The following is a 16,233-nucleotide window of genomic DNA, read 5'->3' as shown; positions in this document are numbered from 1 at the left end:
CAGGTATAAGTACGCACCTACCAGTTAAGTGCGCACAAACCGTACCGGATCAATTGGCATATTTAAGCGGGAGTCTACTGTATTTCTTTGTAGTAAAGCCCAGCCTATGGAGATGGCAGAGGCGTTCACTTGCGACATGAAATGACCAATTCAGGCTTGATAGCTTTAGAATTACGTCATGCACTGAGTTCTTCTTACTGTCTTAAAGGCTCCTCTTCTATCTCAACACTATTTGACACCCTTTAACGGATATCGGGAAAAGTCGTGCCATACCGGAGTAGCTTGCATTATGATTGTACAGGCCGTTAGCTAAGCCTAAACATTTTCTAAGATCCCGTAGTTACAGATGCATTTTTCAATTCAAATAGCTCCAATCGTCGCGAGATCTGCCCACACTAATGCTTCTTGATAAAGCAGCTCAGAATTTTGCCAAAGACACACCTATCCGTAATGGAGAAAGACTTGTTTACGCGCGTATACAGAAGCACTTACGCAAGTATATATAAAAATATATAAATATCCACGGCCGAATTTCAGAACTCTGCACGACTTCGGGCAAACATATTATCAAAAACGGCTTGTTCAGAGCCACGATGCGACCAAAAAGCTCTGTCACCCGACGATTGAACGTATCTTGTGCATTAGACAGTCCTTGTAGCATCACCAGCTATGCGTTTTAGCGCTTCCAGACGTGCTACATCAAATTTGATGAAACCGGACGCTTCAGATTGACGCAGCGGCAATGACTACTACCGAAGCATCTCGATCTGTGTGCTCACAGCAGGGAGAGAAATGTCGCTATAAAATTTGTCAGTTAGCCTAAGGGCCCCTAACAAAGTACAGCAGACTATGCAATTATGGCGCTTGTTATAAGTATGCACGATTTGCCACGTGCCTTTCGCTTTTCTTACACAAACGTCGGCGCCAAGCGAGACGATTTACGCTCTCTCACTAGAACCATTTCGCTCATCGCGCGGAGCAGGCATCATAATATTCCCGAAGAAAGGACTTACGAAGTGCTACACAATATTTGGTTTCGTAATCTAAGTTACTTTCATGACGCACTCCACCCCCGAGACATCACGCGTGACGGATCTTAAATCCTAATTTCGTTGTGACATTCCTTCAATCATGACTTGAGACATTGATATGATTTCTGAGGAAGTTGTCCTACCCTCGCTCTTCATGTTCTACGTTTGTCTTAATTGCCATATCCATCTATGTCGAATGGTAATCTCAGTTATTTCCTCGGTACCAACCGTACCATTTTGGTGAATTTTCCGCCTTGCAATTCGTTGCACATAGACTCACAGCACATAAGAACGACCCCTGTCACTTCGTTAGCCAGAGCATCAATTATGTATCTAGCTACGTAAACAAGGAGCTTCACTGGACACATGGTGTTCCCGCCAGACGGTATTGCTGACTCAGCTATAAATTTCGTGACAAGAGAGCTATCGCGGTTTACGTCAGGGTTCGGCCATTCTACTTGCTACTTGCAATCGCTTTATAGCTCCATCGACCCTGACGCTGACACCCAATACGTAACATACAGTCATTCGTCCCCGTCCTATCACCGATACACTCTAGAGTACAAGAAATACGATCGCTTCCCTCCGTCTCATCTTGAGACTGTGGCTCACCGTTACTTCTGCCATCTGAACTATGCTCAAGGCACTTAGCAGTGTCTATCTTCGGAATGATTCAAACACTACTATGTCTTGCACAGAAGCTATTGCAGCATCGTGCCGGCTTCATAAGCTATTCTGTTCCCTGACAGAGATGTGCTCATGCTTAAAGCTTCACTGGAGATGTTTAAAGCACCAAGCTCCTTCATCTCTTTGTTGTGCCATTGTTCGTGTAATTTCAGCTACCCTACAACTAGACGATCATATCTCAAATTGAGGTCAGAAACAAGACAGCATCTCACCCTGTCAGATTCCTTAAGCTTCGCTTAGATGTTTATCAGAGCCTTCAATCTTTCACTTGTATCCCGTCGCAAGCCACAATTAAATTGTGTTCATTCTCAATGCCTCCATTAACTATTTACTGCGGTTGTCAGTCGTGCGTCATACTTACGTTACGACGCTCCTGAATCTTCTAGACCTCCGACGGTTTCACCAAGCCCAAAACGTTGATATCAAAAGACAGCAAATCTCCCATTACAGTTAGAGAGTTGCACCCCTAAGTTATGGCTACCATTGGTCACGACCCCAGCGAGGTGCAATTGAACCAAGAGGTTTACAATGAAGCCGCTCTTTGCCTACCGAGACTCGACCTCTCACCGCGTAAGGTAGGTCGGACGACCATGCGTGACAGACCGCCATTCATACCCATTGGACACAAAAAAGCAGGTGTTTTGAACTATCACGATTTAGATACCTGCGAGTGCAGTAGAGTTGATCGCCAAGTGATCGTTTATTTCTCCTCAGCATTACTGGGTATATAGTTTTTGGTGGCTTGGTGGGCTCATAGATCTTCAGTTGTTCCCTGTTCCTCGTCCGGCCCTCGCGGCACAGAAAGTGTTATCCGTATTTAACGCGATAGACACCACCTTTGCGGGAAGGCAGAATGGACGTGATTGATCTCGGTGTGAGACACTCCCATCTGGATTCCATTCATGAAGGTAGCCGTCACCGCCTCCGGGAGAAGGTTCGATGTCATGGTGGTGATGAGAGTTTCGTATTCCTAGACATCACCGCGAGGTCTTGCCTCTTGTGGTGAGTGGCAACCCCTTCGAACGCACTCGATATACCTGTTTAGGTTTTGCAGCGTCTGTCGCTCTAAACCTCCCATGTCGGAAAGTCCTCATCGACAGAGATATTGTTCTAAGTGCGCTTTGGAGTCAATTTTGTTAGGCGCAAAACAATTATTCTCACACTTGGAGTAAAGTGCAGAAGCTCGGCGCAGTGTATTCTGTCGAATCATTGCTATCCCAACTCCTCTCACCCAGCAAAAGATTTCATCCACTCCGTTTTCACAAGGCTTGACGCTCATCTTCATCAGCCTCACGTTGGACGTCATTTGTGCTTTAACTGGTGTTACAGATACTGTCTCGGTAGCGCATTTTCAGTGTTGGTGAATGCCTTCAAGCTACCGCTTCTGGTCCATTGCTGACCCTTTTAAGTGCAGCAAGAAACATATGTGTTCCAAGCGTGTCCAGTCGACCCAAAAAAAACAGATTGAACAGTTCGTCTTGCATCCTCACAGAGGATATAAACTATTAACGACTCGGTCGTGGGACTGACTGCATTATTGTGCATCTGGCACCGAAAACCTTTGGCCCAAAGAAATGTTATTTACAACACACAGAGTTTGTATGCCCATCCAGGAGCGAACTCGACAGAAAAGGTATCTAGCTTTTTTTAACTTTTTCAAAAAAATACTTTACGTGTAGGATAATACCCATTTCAGGTTTTCTAATAATCAATAGATAACAATATGTAACGCTTGTCGTGAGACTACGCGACAAAAGGACCTTTCCATTACGGGACCCATCATCTTCATTTGGCTAATCTGCTTACAAAGCAGTGTAAATGTGTATTACGTCAAATATTCAAAGTGCATACAAGTATTCCCTTGTATCAACTTATCTGATGGTATTATCAACAGTGGAATGCGGCGACTCCCGATACACAATTCTGGTTTATTTCTGGTATGACGTTAGAGCCTTAGGGCTCAAAGGCACACAGTTACAGTAGATGACTTTCCAGCTTACACGGCAGATTATAATACTGAGAAACCATCGTTATGAAGCAATTAAAGTCAGGAGTGATTGGGTATTGTAACGTCGTCAAAAAGGAGATAATTTTTGAAATCAGGAGTCTCGATTTGTAGATATGAATCAAACGATTGATCTCTTATCCACAATAGGTAAACGATGCAAGATCAAACGCAGACATGTTATAAACCTTCCCGAATGACCAAAGATACCGTCATATTTACAGAAATTATGCACAAAGCCTTTCGCTTTGTTTCAAGATCAATTACATTTCGAGACTTTATACTAACTCAACTAGAATCATCTTCATTCGGAGACTAAGTGCTGGGAAGGACACCTGATGAATTTGGCCTGGCCAATTCGTCATTTTACTGGTAGCAAGCTGCCTTAATATAAAAGTACAAAAGAGATCTTAACAGCACATATGTTGTAGCTGTCTTTTGTTAATCGAAAAAATTTCAAATTGAGATAATTCTATTGATTGACAAATTACATCAATTTGTCGTAAGGACACATATTTTTTTATTACAAAATTCACGCATTGCAGATACTTGAAACAGTATTTCTCAAATTGACAAGGTAATCATTTGATAATAAATGTTATGTTTACATCATAAACAGGATAGAAATCTAAAGAAGCGACAGAGCGCGGCTTCGTTAGATAGCAAAGAGCTATTCCATAGGTGATGACCATTGAGTGAAACGGATATCGGAGTGTACCGCATAATCTTTAAAGTGTCGATATGCATATTTCGCTTTGCCATACAAAATGCTTACTCTGCAGTATTAGCAGCATCAGTAACACGACGCTGGTGTTGTCAGCGAACTGTAATTGGCAGTGGCGCTGCCGATCAGATTGTTTAAGCTACTAGTCGGTATTGCCTCAGCAGACTGGCCAGAACTCAAGTTCTATTGACGCTGGTAGCCGAGCGGAGGGTTACGATCAGCGTTGACACACATTGCAGCCAGTTGGCACAGAATAAGATAATCCTACAGACACCCGAAAAAAAATAGTCAACAAGAGGGTTGGTTGGACTAAGGAAGTAATATCCACAAAGAAATTATTTTTGGGTCATGTCTCTAGTCAGGCTACATCATTTAGTTAAAGCTGCACTTGTGCCAGCGCTCAACCTACCGTTAGTCTCGATTGTCAACGAATTAGCGCGAAAATTCAAGTTGATATTGTTATAGATTCAATAGACAATGCTCAGACTCAACCCTTATGCCTTGTCTTGCTTCCTTTCGCAACATGAATGTTGTGATAGACGATACAAAGTGGCGACAGTGTAAATGTTTTGTATTGTATCAATGTTCGGACTGCGTTACGCTACAACTGTCATGAAATTGCCTTCAGCAATACATAATTTATGCAGTGTGACACAGATCAGACGCGGTGAACTAAAGCTTGCTCTGCATTTTTTTCATCGTCCCCTCCCTGGTCGACCAGCACTCATATTTATTTTGGCACCTACCGATTAAAACCATGCCAGCTAAATTCTGTTCATACTTCGAGCGTACTGGCAAATGTCGATTTGGAGAGTTTTGTAAGTTTGCTCATTCAAGAGATTGCGATACATCTGCATGCTCAAATAGGGTCGTTGCTCCGGGATCTTCCGCTAACAATCCTATCGTCTATAAGCCGTTTTCATTGGGGACGCTACAGGTGGAATTAGCAAGTAAATTAACGTCAGGTTCTCTCTTTTCAAGTCATTCCGATGCTTTGGTGGTTTTCTGGCCTGGTCAAGACCGTTTGGAAGTCTTGTGGAAAGGTTTTTTGATGCCATCTGATCTCGCCAATGTGTGGCAGATTAATAGCCAGACACAGGCGCTAAACTTTATCAATTCTGGATTACATGCGCTTCTTAAGGACAATCTAGCTCCACAATTCGTGAGAGAGCTTGGGAAAACGGAAGGACGTGGAGTTGTCGTGATTCAGGAGCTTTTGGATCTCAAATATGATGTCGATGCTGGTAGACGACGCACTGTCGTGTCATTTCAAAGAGGATTTGTGCCTTTCGTGACAATGTTGACTATGCGACGCTTTGAAATGGTTAGCCAGCATATGGATGAAGCGAATTACGTTTACGCCTACTTGCGAACAATTCATGTGCAGCTTTTTCGATTGTTTCTCGACCACTTACAAGAAATTGTAGATCGTCATAGCATCGAAGACAACGAGATGTCGCATGCGACTTTCTTACACGAGACAGATGGTCGAAAATACGCTCCTCTATGCTTTACGCAAGTTTGTCTTCCTTTTATTCGATTACTCTACTTGCTAGGCAACAAGTTTAAGGATTTTATCTATGAAGACACTTTTCATACAACAGTCACTTTCTTGGACGCACTGACGTCCGCGTGGATCGAAGAATGTCAAAAAAGTGATTTGTCAATTGACTCGAACCTGTGTTTCAAAATGATGAAAGAAGAAATTAAGCGACTGCATCAGATGATTCGACGGGGAGAGCATGGCCTTCGAGTTGGTTCAAAGCTGAAAAAAGAGAAATTGGAGCGAGATTGGGACGAGGCGCAACCTTGGGACGTTATTGAAGTGGAGATGCCCGGAGAAAAGGTGCATGAAGACGGCACCGTTGGTCCTCGACATGACAATGATCATTGCGACATTCGAGATATCCAACTGCTTCCAACAACAGAAGAGTGTTTGACACGCGAACCTCCATTATTACCCGGAAACTATCCCTTTCATGAAAACGCGCATTGGTTACCACCTGGACCCGAGCGCTGGGTGGACACCCACTTTCGACTGTATCGAGAAGATTTTTGTGGTATCATTCGGACTTGCTTACAAGACCTTAAATACCGTCTCATGGAAGGCGATGAAAAACTTGCTCAAGGTCGCCTTCGAGAAGCGGACGTGGATTACAATATCTATCCAATTCTAAACACTTCTATGCCGCTTAAACATACAAATAGTCGAAGCGAGCGAGAAAGCGGTCGCCGAATTGAGCGTCATGGACTTTGCATTAATGTGCAATTTCAACAGCCGTCCACCGCAGAAATGATTGGAAAGAAGCTTAAAGGTCAAAACAAAAGTCGAAAAGAGCTTTGGGAAAAGACGGGTCGACTCCCTTATAATGGAATGGTAGCACTTGTCGCGTACATCGATGGAAGTTTGGAAGTCATTTTTTGCCAGATTGTCTCCCGTGAGATTGATAACTTAGTGAAGGATATTGCCGAAATAACATTGAAGCCTTTTGAGGTTCAGGATTTCACCCTTTTCGAGTTGTGGCAACACTCGTCTTCTATAAGACCCCAGTGCCGTATTTTGCTTTTGGAATTTAATAAGATTTTCTACATCGCCTATGAACCAGTTTTGCGTGCGCTACAGACATTGGAACCATCGATTTTACCATTTCTCGAGTACTTAGCCCCCGAGACGGCACCGAGACAGGGAGCAATTGATATGGAAGCTCCACTTTACTGTTTGACCGATAACTTTACATTTGACCTCAGCTCGGTAATTCGCACGTATCCTAATTTGGCGGTTGATCGTCCGCAGTCACTACACTTGAAACCTCTAGAGCAAAATTCTCGTGATACTTGTGAGGCTGCGCTAGTTCGCTACTCGGCATTAGAACGTGACCAGGCAAAGGCACTGGTGGAAGCGCTAAGCAGTCGCGTCGCGTGTATTCAAGGCCTACCTGGTACTGGAAAATCATATATTGGATCCATGCTAACAAACATCATCATCGAAGCCAAGATTTCGCCGGTGTTGGTTGTGTGCTATACGAATCATGCTCTGGATCAATTTTTGTGTCATCTATTGGACATTGGGATTACGAATCTTGTGCGTATTGGAGGACAGTGCAAGGAGCCACGTTTGGAAAAGTACAATCTCAATAACTTGCCTCGAAACTATCAGCGATACGAACTGAAACGTCTATACGATACACTTGATCAAAATGCTGACGCTATTGCTACCGCGCTGCGAGCCCTCGAGTCACAGACTCGACGCCCAACGTGGAAAACATTGAAATGGTTTCTCGAGACCCATTATCCAGATATCTATGACTCGTTTGCAGAGCGCAATTCCGAGCTGTACGAAGATGGCTGGGAAGTTGCGGGATACGATGATATACTGGACTATTGGATTCAAGGGGAAGACTTGAACTTCCTTAGACGCCAGACCCTTTCCAACGAGTGGACGCGAAATTCAAATGTATGGATGTGGAGCCTGGCAGCACGTCGTGATGCACTTGCGGAATGGACCGTAGCGCTACGAAGTGGTTTAGTTGAAGAGCTAATCAAAGCCCAGAAGTCATACATGGAGACAATGACAAAGATTCAAACGGTCCGACATCAAGCAGATGTAGGCGTGCTCCAACATGTCCGGATCATCGGGATGACGACAACCGGAGTTGCAAAAAATCAAGAGAAGATCGCATCTGTTGCACCTCCAGTGGTGATTTGCGAAGAAGCGGGCGAAGTTTTAGAAGCGCAGCTGATCACTTGCCTGTCACCGTCCTGTCAGCAGCTTGTGTTGATTGGGGATCACCAACAATTGCGTCCACATGTTGCAGACCACAATCTAAGCGTGGATAGCTCGATTGGCAAGCGGTTTGCGCTCGACATATCTCTTTTTGAACGTTTGGTTGCGCCATCATCAGGTTTGCCGTTCTGGATGCTGACAGAGCAACACCGCATGCGTCCGCAAATTTCACAGCTAATTCGCATGCTTTTTTATCCAAAGCTGCGTGATGCACAAGAAACATTAAACTATCCAGGTCTCCGTGGTGTGAAAAAAGACGTTTACTTTGTGAGTCACAATCACCCAGAGGACGGTGCGTTTGTGGTCTTAGGTGCATCGTCCCGCTCTCACTCGAATACATACGAAGTTGCGTATATCGTCGCAGCTCTGAAGTACCTTTTGCAGCAGGGATACCACTCCAGTGACATCGCGATACTAACGCCATACGTTGGTCAGCTAATGAAGTTGCGATCTGCATTAAAGGGGCAATACGTTCTTGAGTTGAATGAGCGCGACGTGGAGGAGATACAGCGCACTTATGATGAAGTGGACGATGACCAGGACGAAGAAACTGATCTTTTACCGCTTGAAGCAATCAAGAAGGAGTTGTCAGGTGCCATTCGTGCGGCTACAATTGACAACTTTCAAGGAGAAGAAGCTACTGTCATTTTGGTAAGTTTGGTCCGTAGCACAAAGGACGCACACGGTAGTGGGACGATTGGATTTTTGAAAACGCCAAACCGAATAAATGTTCTTCTATCCCGAGCAAAACATGGACTGATTCTCGTTGGACAGGGCGAGTTGCTACGTGCAAAGTCTCCATTGTGGCAGCAAATCCTCGATCAACTGCATAGTGATGGCTCCTTTGGTGATGGATTGCCATTGTACTGTCAGCAACATCCCGAGTACCAACGTGTCGCGAAGTCTCCAGACTCGTTTGCGTTGCTAGCACCAGATGGCGGCTGTCTTCAGCCGTGTGGCACTAGATTGCCGAATTGTGGCCATATCTGTCCAAAGTTGTGCCACATCGATCAACAATCTCACAGAACAGTATTTTGTACACAGCCCTGTCCACGATTACAAGAAGGTTGTGGTCATGTTTGTCCTGATATCTGCGGCAATGCATGTGGCCGATGCGAAGTGCTTGTTGGCGCAATTGTCCTGCCTTGTGGTCATACATACAACAATGCAAGGTGTTTTGAGGCTAAGATGCCGTCAAAGCTATTGTGCAAGGCACTAGTTGATAAGGTTAATCCTGTGTGCGGTCACACGCAACGCGTCGCATGTAGCACCAAAAAGATGCAATGCAGTCGAATATGCGGAAAAGCGCTTTCTTGTGGCCATGCGTGCGTTCGCAAATGTAGCGAGTGCATTGAAAAGACTCTCGATGCGAGCATGGGAGATCAAGAGTTAAAATTTCCTATCGATCCTACGGAACACGGCGCATGTCAAAAAAAATGTGAGCGGAAGTTACCGTGTTGCCATTGTTGTCAAAAAGTTTGCCATAGCGACTCACCGTGTCCTCCGTGTCAACACACATGTGATGTTTTCAGCTGTAAGCATGGGTCGTGCAAGCACGTGTGCAGTAATCCTTGCGCTGCTTGTACTGAACAATGCAGCTGGAGTTGTATACATTGTGGGGATTGCTCTTTACCTTGTGGGGCTCCTTGTATTCGACGCCTGTGTGACCAAAGATGTTTAAAGAACCTAAAATGTGGCCACCAGTGTCCGAGCGTATGTGGCGAAGACTGCCCGACTCCAAAGTTTTGCCACGAATGTGGTGATAATACGATAAGACAACGAAATGCAGATCTAATTCTTTTCCAGACATATGAAGAGATCAATCCAGATGAAGACCCAATCTTTGTCCTACCGTGCTGCTCAATGGTCTACACGATGGCGACCTTAGATGGCACTCTGCACTTGAGTACATTTTTTGATAGCAATGGAATTCCGCTTGGCCCTCTTCCTGAGGGATATCTCGATCCTCCTCGGTGCCCAAACTGCCAGAAACCCATTCGAAATCTCCGTCGGTATGGTCGAATCACGAAGCGAGCGGCTATTGACGCCGCAGAAAAGAATTTTATTCTGCACTCGCACCATCTATTGATGACACTACAAGAGCGTACAAACAAAGTGGTGGAGATCGGTGATCTCAGAAGTGATAGAACATTGCGGCATGACCTTCGTATGTTTGGAGCAAATGTGAAAAGACCGCCCTGTCAAAAAATATATGAGGCTTGTGTTGCGCTATTAACAAAAGCGAAGGGTGGGCAAGGTGGTGGCGATGTGGTCATTGACCAAAGTGCCGTCCCTGTTCCCGACTCAAAGTTTAAATTTCTCGGATATTTTAATCTTCTCTCTGCTCAACTTTCAAACTTAGGTTCTGGCGAAGTAAAAGCTAAAGCTTTACAGTATGCTCAAGATGCAATCGATGAGTTTGAAAAAGGGTCGCATGGAAAGCAAGCAGGAGAGGCACGACTGATTAAGGTGCAAATATTGATTGCGAATGCAGAAGAAAAACTTAAAGAGTCTGTTGAAATCAAGAAACATAAAAAACGCACGGAAGAAATTGAGCGGCTTGCGTACGACATGAATGTCGAGATCAAGCGATTAAAAACGGGTTCGATGTCTTTTTTGGCTGAACATGAACACGATATCAAAAACCTGGAACAACATTTGGAGCTTATTGTTTGCCGTGCTAGGAATGCTACGTTCTATCAAGAAGTATCAGTTTCTGAAATGAAAGCAATTAAGACTGCTATGCAAGCGGAATTTCGCGGATCAGGTCACTGGTATCGTTGCGAAAATGGTCACCCGTACTCGATCGGCGAGTGTGGAATGGCAATGGAAGCAACGCGGTGCCCTGATTGTGGAGTGCCAGTGGGAGGTCAGAATCACATGTTAGTACGAGGATCTCAATTTGATACGCATATGGACTCGTTGTAAATTGATATCTAGGATCGTATGTTAAACCAAGCGTTAAGGAACGTACAACATTTCCCTCTTACACAAATATTGCTGCATGCGAAAGACGAGCTCATAGTCTTGATATTGTATTTATTTTACGTGCACATTACACTTTTGTACAGCTGACGAGCTTTCGATTTAATACAGGTTGCTCGCGGGCACCAAAGTATGATACGATCTAGCCTCATGTCGTGCTATAAACATATACTCTAAATATATGAAATTGGTTTAAATAGGCTTATTTCTGAAATGTGATTCTTCAAAATCAAACAAGAGTAAGGAAAAGCAGTGATTAGCTTAAGAGGCTCTCGGCTTCGCTTCCGGTTGGAGCGTACAAAAATTTAACCTGTGCGCTGCCGACGCGGACTCTTCAAGTTAGTGATTTCTATATACACGTTGCACGGCAACCCCGTTGCATTCGGAAGCACTAGAAGTCAACCCGACGTCCGAGCAGTGACGGACTGTATTTTCTGTAAGGGCGGAACACGAGTTGTCCGACCATCTGATCTCAATACAATCAAGCACACTAAATACCTTAATGTCTTTAATTAGTCGCGAGGTGATAGATAGCCATTTTTTGCGTCCAAAGAATCGAAAGCGATAATCGCTTGCCTGGATGCGATCCCCAGCTATCTGAATGCGATCACCTTCAGAAAGCGTAATCAAGCTTAGGTAGAAGCACGAATGGCACCTAACGCGTGACTGCTAGGTTTGAGTGTTCAGTTTTGTGAGGTCAGTGTGACAGATCAAATCTATGCCGAGAGAAGCTGAGACGGCTATCAGTTTAGCAGTGCTTCAGACAAAGCAATAGCGCACCAGGCATGTGAGTTTTATTTTAGAATTCCAGGCGGGGAAATAGACACCTGCGTGCAGTTCATCTGTAGAAGAGGCATTTGCGATTTGGAAAGTTTTAGAGCAAGCTATCTTGCACGTGTTCGCACTGTGTAATCGGGTGTACCGGGTATTCACGTCAACCCGTCAGGCGAGGCAGAAATTAGCAGGCTATGGCCAGGAATCGCGGACTTTATCGCCATGGTAGACGTTCTTTGGAGACAGTCAAAGCTACCATCTTAACGCTTATATCAGGTGCAGCTTGCTTAGAGACATCTTGCACGCGTGTCTTGCGCCATGAACACTAGTGAAGAAAAACAAAGGTTCTTTTGAGCTTTTCTGCTTACTAAGAAGACTTTGAGGACAGTATTATAGATCTGGACTTGAATTTGAGTTTTTCTGGGTAGAGGTTAACTGGATTGCCATAATCTGTGGAATAAAAAAGAGTGAGGTACCACGCCCTTTTCTTCTGGTGTAGCTTTGGTGATTCATGACCCACGTCTTTCATAACGAATACGGCTTTTTGGTGTGGAGTGGAGCTACAATAAGTTTGATGCAAGATCTGCAATTGTCCGAATAACTCAGCAAGTATATTGCTTAGTTTATGGTACAGAGCCCAGAAAGCAGATGCGACAATGAAAGTGACCTCAGGATGAGAGGTAAGATGCGATGGTTTATGCTTGTGTTTCTGGTGCGGCAAGAAGGCATGACGGTTTGTCGTGGTTCCAAGAGTGTATCGCTTGTGGGACGATAAATTGCAGCTGTTAGCTGGTGCCTCCTGTCCTCGAGCTGGTAAAGAACAAGGGCGACGACTGTGTGTGATGTATTTCTAGTGCCAGAGCCGGCGCTGTTTCAAAGCTACTATAAGCCAGAAAGGCAGGCCTTTAGGGCATTGAAAATAGTTATCTTTATCTTTTTCACGTTGTAATATTACTGATGAGTCACCTTACCTCGGATAGCTTCCATCTCGTGAAGCAATGAGACTCCACGGTTCCGTGACTTCAAAAAAAGTACGGAGTGACGGGGGGTGAAAAGGATCCCTTTGACACCTCCGGCACAAGCTCTCATTAATTTTCTTTTGGGGGTATTTTCAAAGAAATAGAAAACATTAAGCCATGAAAGACAAAACACTCGCAAAGAACTGGGCGCGAATATGCAGAAAAATGTGCGGTTCCTTTTATCATTTGTTAAAAGTGATAACAAGAAACCAATCACGCATGTTATTTCTTACTGAAGGGGTGCTTCCAAAAATAGATCGATTTCATCAACCAATTACTGCAGCTCAGGAACATTTTGCGAGGTCATTGATTTTTTCCGTGCATAACATGAATCGGGTATAATGAGGTTGAGCAGTTCGTTGAACTCGTGCTGGACAATCTGCGTTAGAAAAGAATAAAGGCAAGAGAAGAAATATGTGCAGCAAAATGTGAATGCATCCGTGACTCCGACGAAAACGCTATTTGATCTGTCGAGCAGCACGACCGGTCGCACTATGCTCAGGTTTCTTGACCTAGTTGATTATGATTATTAAATGCTCTTGGTATTAAGTGATATACATCTTACAGCGATGAGTACTCCGAGTTGTATATTTTGTATTTGGCTGGTCATATCACAGGCACTGTCACATAATGACTATGCAGAAACGTTCTTAGATGATATATTTATTTATAATCGTGCAGGACACGGGGAGTCGGATGTGTAGAATCACATCAAATTTGCCAGTAGTGCTCAAAGATGATGCTAGCAAACGTAAACATGGGTGTCGTTGGCGCTGGTGAAAGTTCCTTTATAAGACGCGTTGTTTGGAAAAAGCATGCAAGCGAATCCTGTGGGATTAAGGCCGTCGTAGGCTGAACGCTTTGTCAAAGAAAATAAGGTAGTAAATTGGCAAGGTAAAGTATACGCAGATACGCCACAATCTCGCCGGCATTGCGCGGGTACCAAATCTTTGCAGCCTATTTCAAACAATGCTAGTCGAGGCAGAATGCTGCGGGCTGCCGTAGCCCTTTGCTTAGAGAAAGCTAAACTAAGGTCGACTACCTTACGTTCTCTACAAGAACCAGTACAAACGTAGCGAATTGCAATCCGCTACCACCGAGAGTACGTAAAACCTTAACAAAGGTAAACAGGCCATTTCGTTCAAGATGTAAACCGTATTTAATTGTTTTAATTGCGGCAGAGCCGCAAATGTCTGAAGCCTTAGGTTTTTTTAAATCAATACAGTAATACAAATTTTATATAGTAAAACCTAATTAATATGCATAACTAGTGGCAGTCCCGCCATGTAGTGGCTTCTTGTTACGGGGTAGCCACACATTTTTTGTAAATACACCACCTTGTGTAAATATTTGTACGGTCACACAGACTTATGTGACTCACCCCTTCATACAAGGATACGTGTAACCCCGTTTCACTCTCCTCCATCAAAATCATGAATACCCAACCCTCGGCAACCGAGATTCGTACAACACGCCCATCACGGGCGACGAATTTCTTCGTCGAGGATTTAGAGGAAGTCGACTACGAGTCGGATACTTTTTATCTAGCATGGGGAGACGAGGAAGATGAGGTGCGCCAACGGCGCAACGTGCATCAAGCTCAAACCTTGCGGATACTATGTCCGCTCCCCGACCTCTCGACTTCCGGGGAAAGTGGTATTGTTATCAATTGCCTCGACGAGGCACAGGAAAAGCAGTTGGAGGCTGCCAACAGGCCGGCTCTCATGCCCTCGTATCCACGTTCGGTCTTAGACCCTCATGTGAAATACGGCTTTCGCTCGGCGGATCCCGCTACTGTAGCGAAAGACGCGATCTCTTGATCGAAGGGCTTCTACGTAGTCGAGCCCCCGGCCACGACACAAGCTGAGCTTGACCAGCGAAAAGCTCTCCGAGCTTGCTTCTTGGTACCTCAAGAGATCCGTCGGATAGGTACCGCGCATGACTTCAAATTCAAAGAGAAGGCGCTCCTGTACCCGCAATGCGGACAATTTATGTGTGTTCGCCTCTGGCGAATTCACTGCAGATGAGAGCTTCTTGGGCGATGGATTGGAAACTTTCTTCGCTGTCTACCTTACAGCGCAGCCACAAGGAAGTGGACGTGCGCGTAGAGCGCCATCTTAGATTTGAGTTTGCCAAATTCAAGACGCAACACCGACTTACTGCGTATTATTCCCCTGCGATGCTTGGAATCATCTGTCACGCTCCCGCGAGCTCTGTGATTTCTCACACGGGTAAGTCTACGACCACAGCAGCTCAAGGCTATAACTTGAGCTCAGCTCATGGCTTCTCGGGCTACTAACAAGAAGCGCGGGGAGCACGACGACGAGAAGTGTCATGATTCTTCTGATTATAAGCGTTCACGACGTCTGCGTAATCTTGCCGAAGTGGCACCTCAAACTTCCACGAGCTCTCGAAGTCGAGGTATCCCCGCCATCACAAGATATTAGGTTTAACCCCGTCGACGACGTCGACCCACAAGGCGTTCCACGTGGTAGTGGATGCCACCATTCTCATCGAGAAGAGTCGGCGGCGGCCGATGACGACTTGATCGATCGCTGTTCGCTGACTCGCGATGCTCTTCGAGCTCTGGAGGTAAAAGTCCGTCGTCATTGGCATTCTGCCGAGCATCTTTCCGAGACCGCATACTGCTGTCCGTAAGACCTCGAGTATCTGAATCTCTTGGTGCCACCGACTGTCTCACGTTGAGAATCTTCGCGCTCTGTCGGAGGGTTTCTACCGTCGAGCAGTCGAATACGTCAAATCTTGCGACGGTGGAGCACCTTGCGCCGGTGGAAACGAAGATCGTTGCACTCTGTGGTTAGAACCAGTTGCTGGTTTAGCTTCTGGGTGGTCGGGCGTCTGTGGTTACCGCTCCGGCGCCAACGCTTCTGTCTTCAATTGCGCTGGATCCCGGTACAGCCTGAGCAAACCCACATAAAACACCGGGTGGGTTTGCATTCTCACGGAAGGTTAAGCGTATACGCAAGGCCTCGCTTATCCACGACCTTAAACGGTCCAATAATTCGTGGACGGATCTTTGTCTTAAAGACAGCCGAAACTGCATGTGTAGAAAGGATTTTAGCATTTAATAAAACCAGGGCGCTGACTTCAACGGTTTTCACATTTCTTCTGCTTTTTCCATCTGCATATTCTTTCTGCATATCTTGGCTTTCAGCCATCGCATCGCGAACGTGTCGTAGGATACTCAGTTTGGTTGACAGGAA

The 16,233-nt window shown here is 45.1% G+C and overlaps 3 protein-coding genes across 3 annotated transcripts in view; 1 reads left to right on the top strand and 2 right to left on the bottom strand.

The window, feature by feature from the left end:
* PHALS_08975 (uncharacterized protein) overlaps window positions 1-60 on the bottom strand; it is a gene marked incomplete at both ends in the record, with an annotated part of 508 nt that extends 448 nt beyond the window's left edge. The window contains one exon of the mRNA XM_024724420.1: window positions 41-60. Within this exon, the coding sequence (XP_024575299.1) occupies window positions 41-60 (20 nt within the window). The remainder of the gene's footprint in view (window positions 1-40) is intronic.
* Window positions 61-5,204: 5,144 nt separating this feature from the next.
* Window positions 5,205-11,159, top strand: PHALS_08974 (hypothetical protein F443_04461; the record flags this gene model as incomplete). Its single annotated transcript, XM_024724419.1, has 1 exon — window positions 5,205-11,159. One exon carries the CDS (start codon window positions 5,205-5,207, stop codon window positions 11,157-11,159), a length of 5,955 nt encoding a protein of 1,984 aa, XP_024575298.1.
* Window positions 11,160-13,720: 2,561 nt separating this feature from the next.
* PHALS_08973 (uncharacterized protein) lies at window positions 13,721-13,941 on the bottom strand (the record flags this gene model as incomplete). Its single annotated transcript, XM_024724418.1, has 2 exons — window positions 13,721-13,861; window positions 13,915-13,941. The coding sequence occupies 2 exons, from the start codon at window positions 13,939-13,941 to the stop codon at window positions 13,721-13,723; spliced, it is 168 nt and encodes a 55-aa protein (XP_024575297.1).
* Window positions 13,942-16,233: the final 2,292 nt, after the last annotated feature.

This window comes from Plasmopara halstedii (assembly GCF_900000015.1).
Source record: "Plasmopara halstedii genome assembly, contig: Scaffold_323, whole genome shotgun sequence".
In the NCBI taxonomy this organism is placed as follows: Eukaryota; Oomycota; class Peronosporomycetes; order Peronosporales; family Peronosporaceae; genus Plasmopara; species Plasmopara halstedii.
This window is presented reverse-complemented; position numbering and strand designations above follow the sequence as displayed.